General features: G+C 41.4%; 1 protein-coding gene across 2 annotated transcripts in view; it reads right to left on the bottom strand.

Annotated features, from left to right (window-relative positions):
• Window positions 1–4,416: 4,416 nt before the first annotated feature.
• Window positions 4,417–20,427, bottom strand: part of RASSF3 (Ras association domain family member 3) — a 108,231-nt gene continuing 92,220 nt past the window's right edge. For both annotated transcript variants that reach the window (XM_019514663.1, XM_019514664.1), the window contains exons 2-5: window positions 17,231–17,338; window positions 12,961–13,228; window positions 9,007–9,122; window positions 4,417–7,242 (exon numbers count right to left, since the gene is read on the bottom strand). In XM_019514663.1, coding sequence (XP_019370208.1) covers window positions 7,093–7,242; window positions 9,007–9,122; window positions 12,961–13,228; window positions 17,231–17,338 — 642 coding nt within the window. In that variant the 3' untranslated portion in view covers window positions 4,417–7,092. The remainder of the gene's footprint in view (window positions 7,243–9,006; window positions 9,123–12,960; window positions 13,229–17,230; window positions 17,339–20,427) is intronic.

Here is a 20,427-nt window from a genome sequence, read left to right as displayed (position 1 = left end):
GGCTCACGCTGGGCCTGGCATGTTCACACCCGCATGGCATCATTCCCCTCGCCCCTACCTGCACTGAGCTGCTGACAGCAAGACACAGTGACCTTTCCTCCGCAGGGCTCCCCTTCACTTAGGTCCGAGGACTCCATGCTCCTGCCCCTCCAGCCCCCCATGCATGCACTCAGCTGCCTTGAGCACCAGATGGCCATGAAGGCTTCTTGTGGGTTGCCATGGAGACAGACTGGGCAGTCCCGGTCATCAAGGCAGCTGGGCAGCAGATCCCATCTTTCAAGGTTTAGGTAGCACTCAAAAAACAGCGGCAAAAGCCCTGCCTGGACTTGCCAGCTTTGTCTGGTCTGAGCAGGAACACGCCCCAGCAACATGCTGGCAAGCTGAGGTGAACCAACCACTTGGTGGAGATGAGTGCAGTTTCTCCCAAGGCGTGCAGCTCCCTCCCGGGCCAAAAGCAGGGAAGAGACTGACTGCATCGGAGCAGCTGCATCAGTTTCCATGAGCAACAGCTCACTTAACAGGTGGTGATTCAGGCAGTCAGGTGCATCTCTCCCCTGCCTTCTGCCTGACTAGACTAACACTGCTTTACCTGCCCCTTTCCAAGTTGCCCTGAGCTACCCTGAAAAGCATTGTCCTATTCCAAGGGAATATGAGGCATGGGGGTATTGGGTTACACATTTCTGCCTAACCAAAATATTTCCCCAACTAGACAAGGTGCCATGGCCCAGAAGTCTGGCTTACTGCCTTTTTCATAATTTCTGTAGATGTCTGATCTCCCCTTGCCATCCCTACCACACCCTTCCTTGCCTTTTATTTCCGTCATCCAGCTGCTCCCCATGGCCCCCCACATCAACATCCTTGGTCTCAATATTCACTGCCTAGGAGTTTCAGACTATTTTTAATGAAAGCACTTTGAATTACTCAGCCTCTACAGTAAACAAAACCACCAATCTTTTAGCATAAATATTTTTGTACAGCTGCAGCTAAATGTTTGCACCTCTGTCTTCCTATGGATCATAACCAAGGTATGGCATAGAACAGTGGTTCCCAGCCTTTTTTGTACCAGGACTAATTTGTAAACATTGATGGCCAGTCCTGACCCAGTGTCCCTTGCTCCCAACCCAGTGCCCCCCTACTCCCAGGTCCCAGTCTGCCAGGGTGCGGGGCAAAGGGGGAGCCCTAAGCAGCCCCTTCACAGTTTACTCCTCCCAGGCATGCTGTTTCAACATGAGCCCAGGAGCAATCAACTGCAGAGCAATTATTTCTGCAGTTTATTCATGCAAGCACATGAAGCTTGGTTGAACAGCCCCGGCAGCGGGCCTAAGGGTCAGCTTGCCAGCCCAGGGTTGCTCAACATGCTGCAGAGGGGCTAATTGGGCCATGAGGGAGCTTCACTGTGGGGATAGCCAGCAGGCAGCTCCTGCACTAAAGCACCCTAATGCTCCAGCCAGTCCCTCCACCGTCTACATGTGCATTGCTACAGTTTTTAATTCTGCAGCAGGATATTTACAGTATTTACAGTACTATCCTGCTGCAGAGTAGATTTACTCCAGCCTAATGGGAGTGCATGTACCAAGACATTTACTGCACAGCTAAATTAGTCAACTATGCATTAACCATCTCATGTAGACCCACCCTGTGCAAGTGTATCAGAGGATGCTAGTATAAAAATATATTTACGTTAAAAATAGGTATTTAAACTGTAATTGACTACCTATGTTCAAGCCTATAGTTTACTGACACAATTTAAATAGTAAGCCACCTGAGTAACTCTAAAATTTTAGTGAATTAAAATTATAATTATCCATAGAATGGAGGTAGGGGGAAGACAGCTTTTATTTTAGGGATCAAATTAAGCATTATAATGGGCACAAGCTGATGGAGAGGAGGTATAGATTGGACATCCGCAAAAACTACTTCACGGTTAGGGCGGCTAGGAGCTGGAACCAACTTCCAAGGGAAGTGGTGCTGGCCCCTACCCTGGGGGTCTTTAAGAAGAGGCTGGATGCCTACCTGGCTGGACTCGTTTGAGTCCCATTTCTCTTTTTGGGGTTTTTTGTTGTTCTCCCGCCCTGGCGGGGGGTCGGGCTAGAAGATCTACTAGGTCCCTTCCGACCCTTAATCTATGAATCTATGAATTATATTTGTCACAACAGTACATGCTGTGTTAACTTTAGTCTTTACAATGGAGTGAATGCATTTTTCCAAGTGTCAGTACTTTAGTTTGTTGTGCAAGTAACTTCTCATCATAAATAATTCGAGTTTTATTTTGTCTGGCTTGTGCAGCAGAAAGAAAAAAAATTAAGCTAGTCCAAATGAAAGACACAAGGTTCAAAAAATTCAACTGGTAGTTGAAAAAGAAAAAAAAAGCAAACGTGTTTTTTTTCTTTTAATTTCTAGTTTTGAGAGCAGGGAACAAGTGAAAGACAATGTTTTAAACTGCAACATCTTGAAGAACCTGATGCCAGATTTTCAAAAGGTACCTGGACAAATAAAGATACATATAGATGCTTTTGAAAATTCGACTAGGCATCTGACCTAAAAACTAAACTAAAATTTCCCATTGCTTATATATTAATGCTAGGGGGCTAATAAGCATAAGGAACTTAAAGTTTTAATTGACCAGGATAAAAAAAAAAAGAAAAAATATATACAATTGCTGTTACTGAAGCTTTATGATGTAAATGTCAAAAAGTTCCGGTTAGAAGGCTGAGAGAGAGAAATGCATTAGTCACGTTAGCTTGAAGTCAAGTAGAAGAAGTCAAGTAGAAGAAACGGTAGTGCATCTGTATGGGAAGGAGCATGCTCTGCATTAAAAACAACACTATGGCTCTGAGTTGCAGAGCAGTCAAAAAAAAGAACCACAGGATTTTAAATGCAAGTGCAGCAGTGCCCACCCTAAAAAGGTTCAGTTTTGAATTATCAGTTATTCTAACCACCTCTTCAAGTGCACAAGAACAATGGTGTTATAGAGGACTTCAGTTAGAACATAGTTGGAAGTCCTATCACTATGTGGTAAATTAGAGTTTCTTCTTGTGACACAAAAAATATTGCAGCCCAATATAAAAAGGCTGGGTTATGACAGATAGGGATCAATTATTCCTTGGTTTGGAAGTTGGTAGTTGCCTAGGCACCAGTGACCATGGTTTTATTACATTCAGCATGGAATATTTTGAAGCATTGTCCAAATACAAGAAAGATAAATTTATGTAGAACATTCTGGTTGACAATTAAGGAGTTCTTTAGACTGGGGAAAAATGTATTTTGGCAATCAAAATATAACTTTGGCCATCAGAGAAAGGATAGTAAATCAATATAGATTTAATGAAACAGAAGAGTAACAAGGGTGAATCCAGAGAGGGTGCAGTGGCGTGGCTGCACCTGCTTTTTGGACCATGTGGCAAGAGCAGCAGTGGGGACTTAATATCCCCTGCCCCCTGCTATCTTCTTCCCTTGACCACTGTTACTGCTGTCCCCCCTCCCCTCTTCCCCCACTCCGCCCCACTATCTTCTTTCCTTGACCACTACTATTGCAGCCCTCAGCTGACTCGGGGAGCAGGGCAAGCTCCAAAGCTGCTCCTGCCCACTCCAGCCAGGCTGCAAGGAGCTGGGCTGAACCTGGTGTAGCTACAGCAAGCAGGTTTATCCTCCCTGCCTTATCTCCTATGAAGCAGGCTCAGGGAGGAGAAACCCACCCCCTGCTGCTATCTTCAAATGAGCCCAGCCTCTGTGCAGCCTTACTGAATCAGGGTGGGAGCAGCTCTGGAGCTCCCCCCACCACAGGTTAGCTGGGAACAGCAGCAACAGTGGGTAGGGTAGGGGATGTGCTGCTCAGCATGTAAAGAAAAGGAGGGGCATGCAGGGGGGCAGAATTCTTATCTGCTTCCAGGACTTAATAGTCCCCAGCTGCTGTTCAGGTGGCAGTGCGGTCTGCCCAATCCAGGGGGGGAGGGGCAGTTGGAGGGGGGTGGGATAAAGATGCTGCATGTGCTGCCACTCCTGCAGCACTGATTAATACTCCCAAACCACCTTTACAAATCCTGGATCTGCCCATGGAGACTGACAAAGGAAACAAAAGACATCAGGGAAAAATCTAGGGCTGCCAGGACTAACGACAAAAAGGAAAGAGTGGTTTAAGTATAACACGAACAAAAGGAAGCCTAGCAATGGTGTAGGTCTATTATTAGGCAGAGATGGCAAAATGTGAAATGATACAGAAGAGAGTTTGATAACTGCTTCTGTTCAGTATCTGGAAGGAGGCAGGATAATGTACTTCCATCATATGAAAACAGTGAAGTATTTTGTAGGCATTGCTCTCCAACAGTGATAGGTCACACTTACTTGAGATACACACTTAAATCACCTGGTCTGCAGGGATTTATTAGCAAGGGAAATAAAGTACTACACACAGCAAAGTACTCCAACTTCAACTTTAATAATGGAAACATCACTTGCTATTTTGGTAACAACTTTAAAGGGAATAAAAATCTTCCCTATAAAAATAAAGCTAAACTTATCAAAATTATAAATAGTATTCATTTTTTAAAGACATTTTTAAACATTTCCTGGCTTTGCACATGTCATTTAATCATCATTCTGGTACCATCACATAATGAATAGAAGACAATTCTGCAACAAAGCTTTAACATTAATTTGATACTAACATTATAAAGAATAAAGTTTGAGCCAGGTTTGACCATTTATTTTAAATTAAAGCTGCTGTAATCACCAGTGTGTTAAAAAAAGGCAAAAAAACCCAAACAAACAGTCTTGCAACAATTAACTGTGGACTAAGACAAAATTAAAATACATTAAGATTTTCTTTTTCCAAATCAAAACTTGTAGTGCATAAAATACCAATTGAGGTTTTTGGCTAAAGTAAGATTCACACTTTAAAGAATGATAATTTAGTTCAAGTAAAAATAAAATTCACATATCTATAAACTTTTTCCACTCAGTGTTTAAATCTGAGCAACAAATGGTTCAGTGTTAACAGCTATTATGTAAAGATTACATTGTTATGGGTTACACTACATAAATATAGTAGATGTTAACTAAATACCCAACAAATCACTTTAGTATTCATTAAAAAATATTTCTAGGAAAAATGTAAAATCACTCCCTGAACCATTATAATAAAGTGTCGCACTTTGATGATAATGTTACTAAATTCACACATGCACTACGAAGTTACATGTGAAATTAAAAAGCCCCACAAAATATGTCATATATATTTTTATAGTTAAGTCCTACTTTTAGTTTCTCATAACACATTAAAACAACTGTTATCTTGGTAAATTTGCAAATACTCAAAAAAGTTCTTAAGATTTGTCAAAAAAGATGCCCACTACTAAATGAATAAAAAGGCACAAATGTGTCAAATTAAGGTACAGAACAGAAGCATCTTGGAGTTTTACCAAGCATCCATTAGGTGTCACTGAAGTGTTGAATATTCCTTGGGAATTCACAAACTCTTTAGAATAAAGAGAGAAGCTAGTGATGCTCTTGAATGTTAGCACTATTTTCTATCTCTTACCTCTTTAACTCATTAGTTTTCCCCACCATGTGGTTATAACTAAATCCTATCAGTTCTTCAAATCTGCTTCATGCTTATTGCACACCTATTTCTTTGGTTTTTCTGAATGTGCTTTAGATAAATATTTCTGAAAGTATAACAATTACATTTACAGTAAAGTACAAAAATTCTCTTGCTACATTTTTCTTACTTTAAAAATCAAGTAAATCAGCAGTGTACAGAATTTGGTAATTAACTGTTTGATCATTTAATAACTTGAAAAATTAAAACTGTCAAATTACCAAGCCAGAATGACTAACATAACTGATATACCGACATATAATTCTCTGACATCTTGAAAATACAAATTAGAAATTCCATTTTTGTCTGACGGACAGTTTAATTAACAGATAAGCAGAAGCTGTGCTCGACTTTCAGATACAATAATTTGAAACTGTCCTGAAAGTGGATCTGTCCTCAGCTGAAAAAACCAACTTACAGTTTAACCAATGCACATGCAGCTGTATTTCTAAAACCCTAAAACATTCCATGACCAGCTTGCTGGATATGCAACTTCCATAAAAACGAAGATATCCTCACTACCCGCCATTCCAAAATCCATAAAACAGGTCTTACTACATTTGCTGCATGTATTAAACCACACATACCTTCACACATTTAGTTTCTGTAATAACTGTGCTTATATATACAGCTCAATTTCCACTAATATTTGGCTTCCTTCCTTCTGGGTGTTAATTATACTTATTTCTTTTCCAGTGTGAATGTGCTCAATTCTAAAAACTTATTTACAATAGCACAACATCCTAAAACCTTCTTCTTGTACAACTATACACTACCAAAAGCATTTCCATCTTCTTTTCAATAATATTTGTATTTCACTTTACATTAATTCTTCCTTACCAGCTGTTGCAACCTCTCAACTTTTACCTGCTTTTCAACTTGCTCTTTACGTTCTTCAGAAAAAGGACTTTAAGATCTGCAAATGCTGCAAAACCTCAAGGTTTTGTGTCCATTCCATCTATCACTGTTTTCTCACAAATTATACAGTAAAAATAGTTGAAAACAGAAAAGGTAGTGCAAATCAATTTTAAAATCTCAAACAGTGCCCCAATCTAATTCTTGTTCAGACAGCTAAGCTGCTTCATAACTTTTAGCGATCAATTTGCACACCCTTACTTTTAAAGTTTTCACTAACATTAAAGCAAAGAATTAAAAAAAAAAATGTTTAAAAAAAATCTTATTTCATAGTCTCCTAGAAAACTGACTTGCATTACAAATTCACAGCTTGCACCAAAGAAACCTGGAAAGCCCTCTAGGTGCAGCAGAGGGCTGCAAATTGATGTACAAACATGCAGTATCCCTAACTTGTGGGTGCAAGATGCTAAGTGACCTGACTTATGGGACAAAGTCTATAGGAAAGTTCAGGTACCCCGGCATCACAGAACAGTCTTCTGAATAAAGAAAACTATTCTTTTCTGCTGTTTTGTACATTTGGTTTGGCATGCTACATAACATCAGGTAGCGTGCATTTTTCCTGAGTGTCCTGTGGCCCCACTTTAACCTGGTTTCCACACACCACCAAGGGCTGCTTCAAGTTTGTCTCTGTAAGCTGCATAACGCTTCTTTAACATTTGTAGTTGTTCATCTTCCTCTTTGTCCAGTATACGTAAAAAGTTCTGCAGTTCAGGAATGCTAAAGGCTTCCCACTATGGGGGAGATGGAAAATGGAGAGTGAGACTAATGTAGAAAACAGGAAACAAGCACATTATTTACTCACACAACATTTTAAAATGGACATCAATTCAAAATCCAGTTAGTTTCAAGAAGGAAAATGAAAATAACGACACATACTAAACTAAGGACTTTATCAAATCTCATGGTTTGTTTAATTTTTTTTTTAAAGTTTCTCTTCTCTGTTCTGTGCGGGCCAAAGGTGAATCTAGCTACACAAACTTGCAAAACCACAGATTAAAGCAAAATACGAGGAAAACACTTCTGTTGGTGCTGTTTTACAAAACAATCAGGTGTTACCTGTAAAAACTGCAAGTTTAAAAAACTTCCTGAATTTTAAATGGATGGTGACCCCCTGCTTCTAACAAAGATGAAATGAAAGATGGTACTAAGTCATTTTGCCTGCATACATTTTGTTATACTAGTCTCCAACGTTTTAATAAAATTAGCACTTGATGTGTCCATAGGATGGTTTACTTTCCAAGCTGGCCACATGCAGATACATCAGTTTCTACTGGTGTTTATCAGAATGTATGCTATGAACTATGTGATGCAAGGTCACAGTTAATGTGGTCTGTACATTAAGGTTTTAAAACTTTAAATGCTGAATTGACAGTTTTTCCAAAGAATTTTCCTTTTTAAAAATGGCTAAGACTTAATAATATTACTCTTAATATGGGCTACCTAATTAGACTTTGGACTTCTCTCCAAGTCCTTTTACCACACTGAGGCATGAAAGATTCCACACTTGTTGGTGCTGAAGTAGCCTGAAGAACTGGATTAATAAGAATACTGTCAAGTTGTAGTCATCAAGTTGTAGTGAGGTGATACTCTCTCCTACCTTGGGGGTCTTCAAGAGGAGGCTGGACAGATATTTGGCTGGGGTGATATGACCCAGGCACCCGTTCCTGCTTGGGGCAGGGGGCTGGACCTGATGATCTGTTTAGGTCCCTTCTGACCCTAAGCACTATGATACTATGATAGAATGCAAACCAACAGCAAAAAGAAATGCAGAGCCTCCAACCACATGCAAACTTTTCCTAATTTAAGCAATGGCCCACAATGCAGAAGGATAGTTCATGTGACTGCAGTTTCATTGTGTTTAAGTTGAACACTATTAATGTATTTAATTTTAAACATTCAGGGCATGCCTACACAAGACATTTACTGTGGAGTTCTCACAAGTTGGCAGGGGCAGGGCTGCGTACCAGGCAGGCACCTGTCTGCCTGCCTGCAAGGTGCTCTATGCCACTTTGACTCCAGACCAGACTATGCCCCATACCCCTGTGTTTCTGGGACACCCATTACAATTCCCAACACCTAGCTTGGACCAGCCTCTGAAATCTGGGACTGTCCTGGATAAACTGGGACATATGGTCACCCTAAGTATATTCACTATTAGGGACACAGTTATGTAAATACTGGGCACATCTACATGAGATGCTCACTATGCAGTTGTTACTGTGCAGTCATTTAGTACTCACATAACCAAATACTAAATGATTGCAGAGTAACTCGAATTACTGCACAGTAGCATCCCAGCACAGGTGCCTAGTGACACTTACTGTTCAGTAGCTCATTACTACTGCGCTGTAGCATTACATCACAATTTATGCCCAGTGACGCTACTGTACAGTAGTAATGAGCTACCGCACCGTATGTGTCTCATGTAGATGCTGCCACTGAAATGGATCATCACAGAAACAGAGTTACACAAAAATCCCATAAATGTGACTTACCATAACCTCTCCAGTTTCATGCTCACGCAGAACAAAACTGAGCATTTCTGTTCTGGGGCCTGCCACCAAACGTAGATAAAGAGGATGTTCTCTGTCTGAGAGTTTGCACATATACACTGCAAAGGGAAATTGTTTCAAAAATAAAAGATTTTAAGTATTAACAGGAACCTTACTAGGGATTAAGACAACATACATTTGTTGCCACAGAACTTTTGTGCTGCTTGGGATGTTTCTAGTGAAAGAACAGTTTGGAAGGGCTTGAGCAGAACACACTGGGCAGCAATTGCCACTCAAAACATGAGCGCTGTGGCTCTTAGCCAAAATGGAAATGCATCTGAATGTATGTACAAAAGAAAGAAGAACCTCTGCAACATACAGGAATATCCATCAGTCTAAATAAACAGTTTCCATACTTCACTGCCTATTTGTCACTTTCCTAAAATATGCTATGAAGTGAATTTGAGATGGGGCATCAAGCGTAGAAACCTCACTTTGGAAATGCCCACATCTAAACTACAGAGCAATACAATGGCACATGAATGAAGTAGCTTGTATTTTACAGACTTGTTCCCATGTCACCTGACTATGCAGGGCAGTCTATGGCATAATGTGGCTGCACCTAATTCCCCACCAATCCCAAAGACTTGATGCGTGGCGCACAATTGTGTGGCTGCATCCTCTCTATGCCAGCAGGAGGGCTGCTCTTACAGGATGTAAAACTACAGCTTCTGTTATTCTGTATTTCAGGTCAAATTCCTGCAGCTAAATTTTTTTAGGAAAGGACTTCAATGGGGTTCTCTCACCCCCTCCAGTCTACGTGACAACATTGCCTGTATAGATGAAATAACTGCTGGCCAGGAGTGTTACATATCAGCTGGCTGCTGCCACCGTCAGTTGAAGCAACAGGATTCCAAGTTGCATGAAAAGGTTGACAGACTGAACATGTCACTTATGAATCAATTTTTTTTTTTTTAAACACACATTTCAGACACTCACCAGGATTCACTCGCTCCTAGATTTTAACAGCATTTTAGTGTAAGGTGAGATTCTTTGGGTGCACAGGGTAACCAGCACATGAAAGTATCCAGTATGTCCAGTACAAGAGAATCTTCTTGATACTGGGCAAAGAAATCATCTCATATTCCATTTGCCTGTTGCCTTTACTACTCCACTGTTCTTGGACCTATGTGCTCAGTGATACTGGGGAATATTTACATTTATTGTCTGGACAGCAAGTCATAATATAGGCTGCAAGTGACAGCATCTAGATACCTGTTCATGCGTAGAGAACATTTATTTTAATGATTCAGCTAAAAATACTGAAGTTTATAGAACTATCCAATAGTCTGTGGTTTCCCCAAACTTAATTAAAACATATGCAAGTCTTAAGGACCTCAACCAATTATCAACAGCTTCATGAATACCCTGAGTTTCTACCAGATAGGGGGACTAAATCCTATTTCACTTTACACACTTAAGTGGCACATACCTAGCCACATAACTGCAGCTTGACACTTCCACACAGTTTGCAATTTCAGCACTGCCTTCACAAGGAAGCAGAATTATCTAGGTACACACATAAGGCTGGGCAAGTCCCAAAATTTTAGTTGGGCAAAGTCCATCACTAATGGAGGTTAGACAGCAGGATTCTGGGGGAGGGAAGAAGATAACCCTCCTATCATTAGCTCAGCAGTCTAGTGATTAGGACACCTGCCCAGTGAACATTAGATCTGGGTTCCAGACTCCCCCTACACAAAGAGGGTTGAACTTGCAGCTCCTCTTTCCTGTAAAATACTCCCAACAATAATAGCGCAGGTCAGGTACTGCCATCTACAGTTTTCCTTTTGAAGTAGGCCCACTGGGCAGCCAAGATATGTGGGGCCAGGAGGAAACAGAAGCCATATGTTTTGGGCCTAGCGAAATGGATGCTGCCATAGAAGGAAGGGACACTCTCAGTCAACTGTCCCAAAAAGGTAGTTAGGATCTGACTTGTAATTTCTACAATATCCTCAGTAGCCTATTCAAAGCTATTTTCTAAAATGGCAGGAAAGACACCAGTCAGCAATTAGACTGCGTGAATAGATTGCGTACGTATGCCTATGTTCTACTATGGGAATTTCCCATGCTTCTAGGTTTTGCTGGGTGCCCCCACCTCTCCTCTCCTACTACATGTGTCAGGGTGGTTTTAAGCCTCCCTCAGAGGCACTGGGTGTTGCCTACAGCCAAGGCTTGGGACTTTGACTGGGGTGTGCCAATCCTCCTGCTGGGACCAAAACCAGAGGGTTTCTGGTTAGTAGGTCTTGACTGTCCACTTGGGGTCAGACCGATCACCATATCTGGGGCCAGGAAGAAATTCTACCCCATAGTCAGATTGGTATGGGCTGTGGGAGTTTTTGCCTTCCTCTGTAGCAAGGGGGAGGGGGAGGGGGACAGGCACAACCCTCTACCTGGGATCTCTTGAACATACATAGACAACATTTCATAGAAGCAGGACATTGGCTGCCATGGTTCCCCTGCTTTACCTGTGGCAGGTGAGGGTGTTAGGTCTGTGTTGTGTCAGGGATGACAGTAGTTTTATACAGAATTTAGATTAGGGATTGATTGTATGGGATGGTTTGGATAAGGCTGATCCTGGTCTCAGGCAGGGAGTTGGATTAGATAACCTCTGGAAGTCCCTTCCAGCCCTACTTCTGTGCGACTCTGTGAATATAAGATCACTGTTCCATCTCCTTAACTATCCGTCAGTGGATACTGAAAGGATGCAGCTTCCCAAATAGAAACAATCTCAGAAGATGGGGCACCTTTCCACATATCACCTATGAAGGAAGCTCAACACTCCCATCACATTATAACTCATACCTGCAATTACACTGACATGGGATGAGGACTTGCTGGGGGGAGGAGGAGAGGTGGGGGGGAGGGCTTTCCTTTTTACTTATTTTCAAGTCCCAAAACAACCTTCTATTTATCACCAGAACTAGAATGGCTCTGCAGAGGAAAAAATCCAAAAGCTCTCACTCCTCAGGTAATGTTTACCTAAATTTGTCTCTAAAAATACCCCCAAATTATCCCACTTGACTACAAAGCATTTTGTCCCCCAGTCAGATTAAGACATGCATCATTTGCAGCTCTGTGTTAAGACAATTACAGTCAGATCATATACTTTAGGGTTTCAGCTGATCACTACTAAGGGTGAGGAAGGAAGTACAGAAGGCTAGATGCATTTTGTTTCTTTCCTCAATCACCCTCTGAGGCAGAGATTGGCTATGGCCAGAGACTGGATGAGAGACTTGGAGCAGTGCTCTCCAGCAGTACAGAGAATCCTTTTCTTTCAGATGCATGGCTGGTATGCATCTTGCTCACATGCTCATGCTTTCTGTTCACGAGATGGAAAGTCAGGAAGGAATTTTCCCTTAGGACAAATTGGCAGGGGCCTTTGGGTTTTTTCACATACCATCAAGTGAACTACGCTATAGGCTGTGAAGGAATCATCTGTGCATGTCATAATTCTCTGCCACTGCAGGGTGTGGGGGTCCCAAGCATCTGGGGACACCCTGATGTCTTTCCCTGTCTGCCTGTGGCACAGAGCTCAGTTACTGAGGGCCAAAATACTTTAGTCTAACTTATTTCTTTAGCCTTAGCATAGGATGTCAAAGTGAAAAAATGGCCTGTGATATCTGTGCTGTTAGATTTAATACCCAGCACTCTCTTCTGCCTTTACAGTCTACACAGTCTCCATCTCATACACAAAATACTTCTCACAGAATGAGACAGGAGAACCTGTAACTTGAAATTACATGAGAAGGGACTGGGGGGGAGGTAGGGGGAAGAGAGAAATCTTCATCCTCTCCTCTTCCTGCCTTCTACCTCCCTGTTAACATCACAACTACCCAGTATACCAAACCAAACACACTGCCCACTGCACCATCAAAATGCAAGAAATTTAAATTATACCTTGATCTTCTTTGTGACAGCGTTTATAAAGTGCAAACTTGGCAGGATTATCAGTCACTAAAAACTTTTTGAGCAAGGCCTCAATAACTTCACGAACAGTATTAATGCTGCTGATGTGCAGTGTATTCACGTAGCCCTCAGACAAGTGAAAAGCAGTCTCGTTGTTATTGTGGGCATGTTTTCCTGGATTCATGGAAGCTGGTACAGTGATAGGTCTGCATAGGTCCATCTGAACTTTGATGAAGCCAGTGTAAATCCCATTAGAGTTCTGCAGCAGGAAGACAAGCACAAGCACTTAAAAAAATAATAGAGACCCATTGTTTATGAAAGCATCATTAGCAAAAGAGCATAGATTTCAATGGCCTTACTAAATAGTAATTAAAAATACATACCTGTAATCTGTGCAATATTAAGAGCCACAGGGTTGTAAAGATCCACACACTAATCCACTCCCCTATGGCTGCCACAAAATCCACTTCGGTTTCTGCCAGTACAATTAAATCTGAGTGGTTTCTATATAGCATCAAATGATGTATTGTATAAAAAAAGTGTCAGAATTTAGCAGTCTGTAAATTAGGGATCAAGTTGCTCTACTACCAACAATTAATTTTTGTCATGGGCTCACACTGAGGCAAGCTGGGATAAATAAGAAAAAGTTTGCAAGAAAAATCTGGTAGGTATATAAAATACATTTGTCATTCATATTAGTCAGGAAGCATGTGAATTATTTTAAATTCAGACAGTAACCTCACAGTTACTGCTTATGAAGATTAAATCTTTCACTTCATGGACAATAAACCATGCCTGTGAGGTATTTCAAAGTAGTTTTAAAAATGAAAGTTGTCCAGCAGTGCCTTTGAATTTTAGAGGACAAAAAGAGCTTGTACAGCATTTATTTTTTTACATTAAAATTACAAACCTCACACAACAGTTTTGAGAAAAAAGTGTAAATTAAATGATGTATAAAAGCAAGAACAAAAAAAAACAAATATGTTCACTTCTTAAATATCCCCACATCTATTTCAATTCTTCTATAACTAGGGACCTACCAAAAATCGAGGAGGCAGGCAACTGACTTCATGGGCTGATTGCGGGAACAACTGAGATTTTCACAGGCTTATCACAGTGCCCCCCCACACACATGCACCTGTGATTGGCTAAGGAGCCCCAGTAACCCTGCCCTGATTAGCCATGATCTCCATGGAAACCAACCCAGTGATGCAGGCAGGGGCTGCTGGGAAATAGGAGTCTGCTGTGAGCCTGATCTGGCCTATGGGCTAGACTTTGCTCACCCCTGGATTAGCAAGACCAGGGGCTGGCCAAAAACATCTGCAACCTCTACTTGAAAGATGTTGGCATGCTGGGGCCCAATCCTTGTTGTGGCAGTGCAGCCTCAGCCCCTTCCCCACCATCTGCCTAGAGCAACACATGTGCCTGCCACCAGCAACAAGCCAGACCCCAGTGCAGTTACTTGCAGCCTTCCCACTACCTCCTACAAGCAGCAGGGGCCTGCCCAGAGCCTGAGCTGGCTATGGCAGACAGCCAGGAGGCTGCAAGCAGTTGCATCAGGGTCCATGAAGCCACAACCCAGCTCATTGCCAGTAACAAGTGCACATGCGCCTTGGAGCAGATGGCAGCGAAGCATCAGGCCCCTCACAGCTCCCCTGCCATCTGCCCCAAGATGTGCATGCACTAGCCAGGGAGCTTTTAAGTGGCTGCCTTGGGGTCTGTGGAGCCCTGGCAATGAGCTGGGCCAGGGCTCTGCAGACCCCAAGGCAGCCACTTGAAAGCTCCCAGCTGCCTGCTACAGCCAGTCCAGGCTCTGGGCAAGCCCCTACTGCCTACCACAGAGCCCCGGCTGCTTGTGGCAGGCAGTGGGGAGGCTGCAAGCACTGGCACCAGGGTCCGTGGAGCTGGGTTCAGAAAAGTCATAGATGGTGCCTTAATTCTAAAAGGTAGAGAACTACTGGTCTACCTAATCACCCATGTTGGCCACATGGTAAAAACTGAGTTTTTAGAGAGAGAGAGGGGTAGATCACAATTGATCAAATACATCCAACAAACATCATTAAGCTTGCAAGGTTAAGCATGCAAAATCAGAAGTACCATTATTCTGGCGGCCTCCGCAAACTTCATTTGGCTTTTGTATGCATATGCATTTTGCCAGTCCTTAATGGCAACAATCACACACTATTTGTCTTCATTTACATTCTAGGACAGAGCTGTTGTAGGGATGAAGCTAGGGTAGTGTAGTGAAACAGGCTGCTGCCTGCCATATCCCTGCCTCATTTGCTGCAGAAATTGAAAGGTATGCAGTGAGTGAGGTAGAGGGCTTTGGGAATTAAAGGGTGGGTCTCATGGTTAAGACAGCTGAAAGCTGCCCTGGAGAGCTGGGCTCTGCCAGACTTCCTGTGTCATCCTTGGCAGATCACCTAAATCCAGATTATCACAGGGATCACCAAGGGTATAGTCATTATTTCTGGGTGCCTGCCTAATACACCATCACCCAATTTGCATAAGTGCTACGCTGCAGCTGAAGAAACTTACGTGCAGTACAGTGAATATATAAAATGCTAAATTCCCCGAAAAATGTAGGCTGAGAGCATCAAATTAGGCACCCAAAGTTAAGGGATACTTTTGACTTTGAACTCCGAGTTCAGTTCCTCCATCTATACAGTGGAAACAATACCTATCCACCTTAAACATTTAAGAGTATATTTGCATAACACCACTGTGAGGTGCTCAGTAACAGAGGTCCTTAGAAAAACTTTGGAGGGGAATAAAGATAGCATGCACTAAGAGCAGCATGGGGTCCCATACTGAACAAAGAGGAGAAAAAAACATTGAATAGTTACTCATTAAACTCTGTCATGCGTATGTACATGAGGACTGGATCAAGAATACTCAAGAAACCTTAACTCTGCCATTTCTTAAGTTTTGAATTCTTGACTATGCAGCCTTAATGTGGTCTTTTTTAATGTAGCTTCGTAAGCGATACAGATGTGCATAGTCGCCTTTGGCTATCTACTGTATATGAAACATTCTCTATGTTGCACAAATACAAACATTAACATCACACGTGGTTATAAAATGCTCGCAGTTGTGGTTGACAAAGCAGATTTAAATATCCATACCCTACTGTGAAATGGGCCTTAAAGCAAGGTACTATTAACTCTACTGTCAGACAAGCTAAGGTGAAAACTTGGTTCAATTGCTCATGGTAACTGTGCTCTTACCCCTTAAAGTGGGCTGAGTTACCTTGCATTTACAGCATGTACATGACAGGTTAGAGGAGCAGATAGGCTGCAAGTTCACGCACTAATTTGTTTTTGTGCTAATTATTTTAGGTTCTTTTGAAAGTACTTTATTGCTTTTGCTCTTTGAATAAGACATTTTCCATGTTGATTAGATTAATACTAACAATAGACAAGTCAAAAGTTAATCAAGTTAGAGAGTTTTAGATTACATGACTTTAGAAATCCAAACCACCTAAAAGATACCCAACAAAATCTGTTCAGTAGACATGGTTGCGCATAAAATTAATTGGAATATAACACTGTGTTTAAATATGGATGTACTGTATATCCAGTGGAACATAACATGATCTGAAAATTTAGATAGTTACATTTTACTAGACAAAGTAAATAGATTTTATTAATACCAATAAGGGAAAACTCAGATTGAATTCTTCAAGTTCTGCAGAAGTCTTGGAAGTTCAGAATTCACACACTTTTTATAATTTAGATTATGAATAATCTTATGTAATTCTCACCAACCTGAAAAAGGCAATCCCCAGAAAATAACTCTGAAATAAAATTAATCAAAATACCACGCTGTTATCTACTTGACAGTTACAACAACACAGTTTTCTAAGGGACAATTACAGATTGACTGTCTTATAAAAAAATAAAGTGGTGAAGTCTCTCTTTACTGGAGAGAAAATGGGGTACAAGACCCCATTTTTTATTTTGTTTATAGCAACAACTGACAGTTGGTTTTGGATATAACTTTTTGTACTATTATGTAAAAGTTTGTAGTTTCTGCTGAAATCTCCCTTACTGAATAAAAATGAAAGAGTTAAAATGGATTAAAACATATTTCAGAGCAAAGAAATCCATTTTCTGTAGTACACTAAAGCTTATTAAGTTACAGTTTTTTATGCAAAATGATAGAAAATGATTCCTAATGCACTATATAAAAGGACTAATATACAGCTGATCTTTATAGAACTACAATCATTATAAACTATAAGGTTCAACGTGAATCTTACCAAGGTCATCTTCAGTTTGTCAGTAACAGATGAATTATAGTTTTGAATCTTCTCTTTAACTTCTTCTTTACTGAGATAAATGAGGGTTTCTCTTTCTTTCTGATCATCCTGCAACAGTAAAAAAAACCAAAAAAAACACACTGGCAATTTCAGAAAAGTGAAGGAAGAAATTATTCATTTACGTTCCAGCTTATGAGAAATCATAGTCCAATAAATAATTACCTCATATGGGCCCCATGTACAACAGTTATCCATGTAGAAATATAAAGACCTAGTAAATGGGGTGTGTCAAAAGAAGCTGCTGTTGTAATCATAAATGGTTAAACCAACACACCCAAAAACACTTGTGTCATTTTTTTTTTTTTTTTTTTTACCAACTATTTTTATTCAAACATTTATTGGCAGCATGCAAAGCAGCTCAGCTCATTTCATGACTGGATTCGTCCATTTCAGTGCTATGTAATTTTATCAAGTGTAGAGTCACAATATTCTTACAGTATTACTTTGAAATCTGTATGCCTCAAAAGAGGATATAACTGCTTCTGCACAACAAAACCACCACCTGCTAAACAAGTGAAACTGGAAATTCCCAAGTGTTTGTGCTGTCAAAATAAGAACAGCATTTTTTAAACTCATACGTACGATGACAAACTATTATATGATTCATTACATGTTTCTAGGCATACACAATTTCAACAAATGTAAACTTTTCAAAAAGAAGCCCTTACTAGATATTTAACTGTTGCTTTTACAAGCTGTATACTGTACAGATTTTCCATGCCATTGTAAAACCAGTCCTAGGAGCTGGATATTATCCAAACAAGCATTTGTTCCCAATCTACATTACTGCAGCAAACTAGTGTTATAAATACACTCAGATTTCTACCACTTGCGCAAATACCATATATAGTATGAAACAGTTTCAGCTCTCAACTTCAATGATTTAAGACATCTCTTAGGAGGGGAGCTGCACTGGCTTGGAAATATCTGGATACCTCTGAACACAGAAATATTCATGCACCATTTGAACAATGGTCAAGGGTTAGTAATTCATGCTAACCATTCAAATACTCTGGAGAAGTTTAGCCCAAGTAAAGGATTTCCCTGCTCTCAAAAGTCACTGCTATAACACAATCCCTTTGAGACTTCCCAGCACAGCTAGTAGGCATTTCATTTTGCCGAAAATGAACCTGGTAACAAGACTGTATAGTGTGAAATTATTCACTTCTGCTTGCCAAAATATCCAGATGAAGCTTAAATAATTTTAGCTCCTGTGATCTTGCTTTCCTGTAATTATATAGTATTTTGCTAGGTGGCACATGCACATGCCAACTTAACCCTAAGCCATAAAGAGAGAAGTATGGTCTGAGCACACTGGGAGCAAGAAATTCCCAAATTCTAAACCCAACTAAAACCATGACTACTTTTGCAATCTTGGAGAAGACACTTTCTGTTTCAGTTTCCCTATCTGTAAATAAAGAGACATCTTTACTGTTGTAGTAAAAGAATAAACAGCACTATTGTCATAAAACCTGTAAACAGTACAGGTTTTATGACAATAGTGCTTTTTTTTCTTTTACTACATCATGAGGTTACAATACCTCAGCTCAGTGATCCACCATATTGCATGGCAGAATCCATCAACCTAGGCCAGCAGTCAGCAACGTATGGCTTGTGGAGCCAGTGGATCCAGTCTGCGGAGTTGGGGGACTTTGGCCACACTACAGCCAGGAAAAGCTGTGAATAGTGACTAGGTCCCAGCCCATCTGGGTAATTCCAACCTGCAGCTACCAAACTGCTCCCCTCCCCCACAACAAAAAACAAAACAAAAAAACCTCCTTCTGCTGGACTGGTGGCCTAGAAATTTTCAGAATTAGTCTTACCTCTTACACCCATCCTATTTTTTTCACTTCCATAAAATCTTAGTGCAGAAAACTGAAATCAATAATAATAAAGAATAGGAAATCCCAAAGCAATTTGAAAAGGGAAGTCACTTTTAAAGAAGAAATATGCTTTTATATTGAAAAAAATACATCTTATAGTGATTATGTTATAGAAGCACAGAAACCAAAGAAACCTTGAGAGATCATCCAGTTTAACCATCTGCAATGGGGCAGGCCATTTATTCTTATATTTAATTATATATGAGCCTTTGTTTGGAGGTACCTCAAATTTCTGGTTTCTTGCAGGCCAGATTCCACTGACTGCAGAGGATATAGTACCTTGCTTAAGCAAAGGCACAAGAAACATCAATATATTGACAAAAGTCCAATTACTGATTTTCTAAATAAGTGAACTCAACATATGCATCCAGTTAGTTACTATACCATCTGAACATTATGCAGATCAATCCAAAATTGAGTTAACTGCAAAAGGAAGGGTACTAAACAGCATATTTGTTGAAATTGGAACTGTGGTGTCTAAGTGCCAAGTCAAGTCTTCTATACATAGGGTGACCACGTCCCGGTTTGGCCAAGACAGTCCCGGATTTCATAGACCTATCCTAGTTGGTTGGTGAATATTGAAACAGAAGTGCCAGAATCACAGAGGCACAGCCTGGCGGAGAAGCAGAGTGATAGGGTGTGCCAGACAGGTTCCACCTCCCAACAGATTGTGTCCCGTGCCCCTGCCTCTGCCTGCAGCAGCGCCACAGACAGGGGGGCAGTCTCCCAGATTTCCTTAAAAATATGGTCACTAGGGTTATTATAGTTCCAGTTTCAAAAAAAAGGACATCTGTTGGGGGTGGGGGGGAATACCCCTGTGCCCTGCCCCTCAGTCCCAAGCCACAGTCCCCCTAGCCCTGTTGCTGCCCCTCAGTCCCAATGTGCAATCCCATCCCCCCCATCCCTGCTGATGCCCCTCACTCCCAACTTGCAGCCCCCTGGCACTGTCTGTGCCCCATGCTTCTGACTCATAGTCCCCCGCTCCCCTGGTACCTCTCACTCCCAAGCCACAGATCCTCCAGCTCTGCTGGTGACCTTCACTCCTGACCGGCAACCTACTGCTCCCTCTAGCATCTCTCCTGCAAGCCCAAGCACTGGCCCCAGTACCACCAGTCTAGTCACACAGCTCCCTGCTGCCCCTCAAGGGCAACCTGCCCTGCTGCAGCCCCAGTGCCTGGACAGCTTCCCCCAGTGCTGGCAGGCACCCCCCCTCCCCCCCCCCCCCCCCCCCCCCCCCCCCCCCCCCACCCCCGC

Source organism: Gavialis gangeticus, unplaced genomic scaffold, assembly GCF_001723915.1.
Source record: "Gavialis gangeticus isolate Ggan-Ray unplaced genomic scaffold, GavGan_comp1, whole genome shotgun sequence".
Taxonomy (NCBI): domain Eukaryota; kingdom Metazoa; phylum Chordata; order Crocodylia; family Gavialidae; genus Gavialis; species Gavialis gangeticus.
The sequence above is the reverse complement of the archived record's forward strand: the minus strand, read 5'-3'. Positions and strand labels throughout refer to the sequence as shown.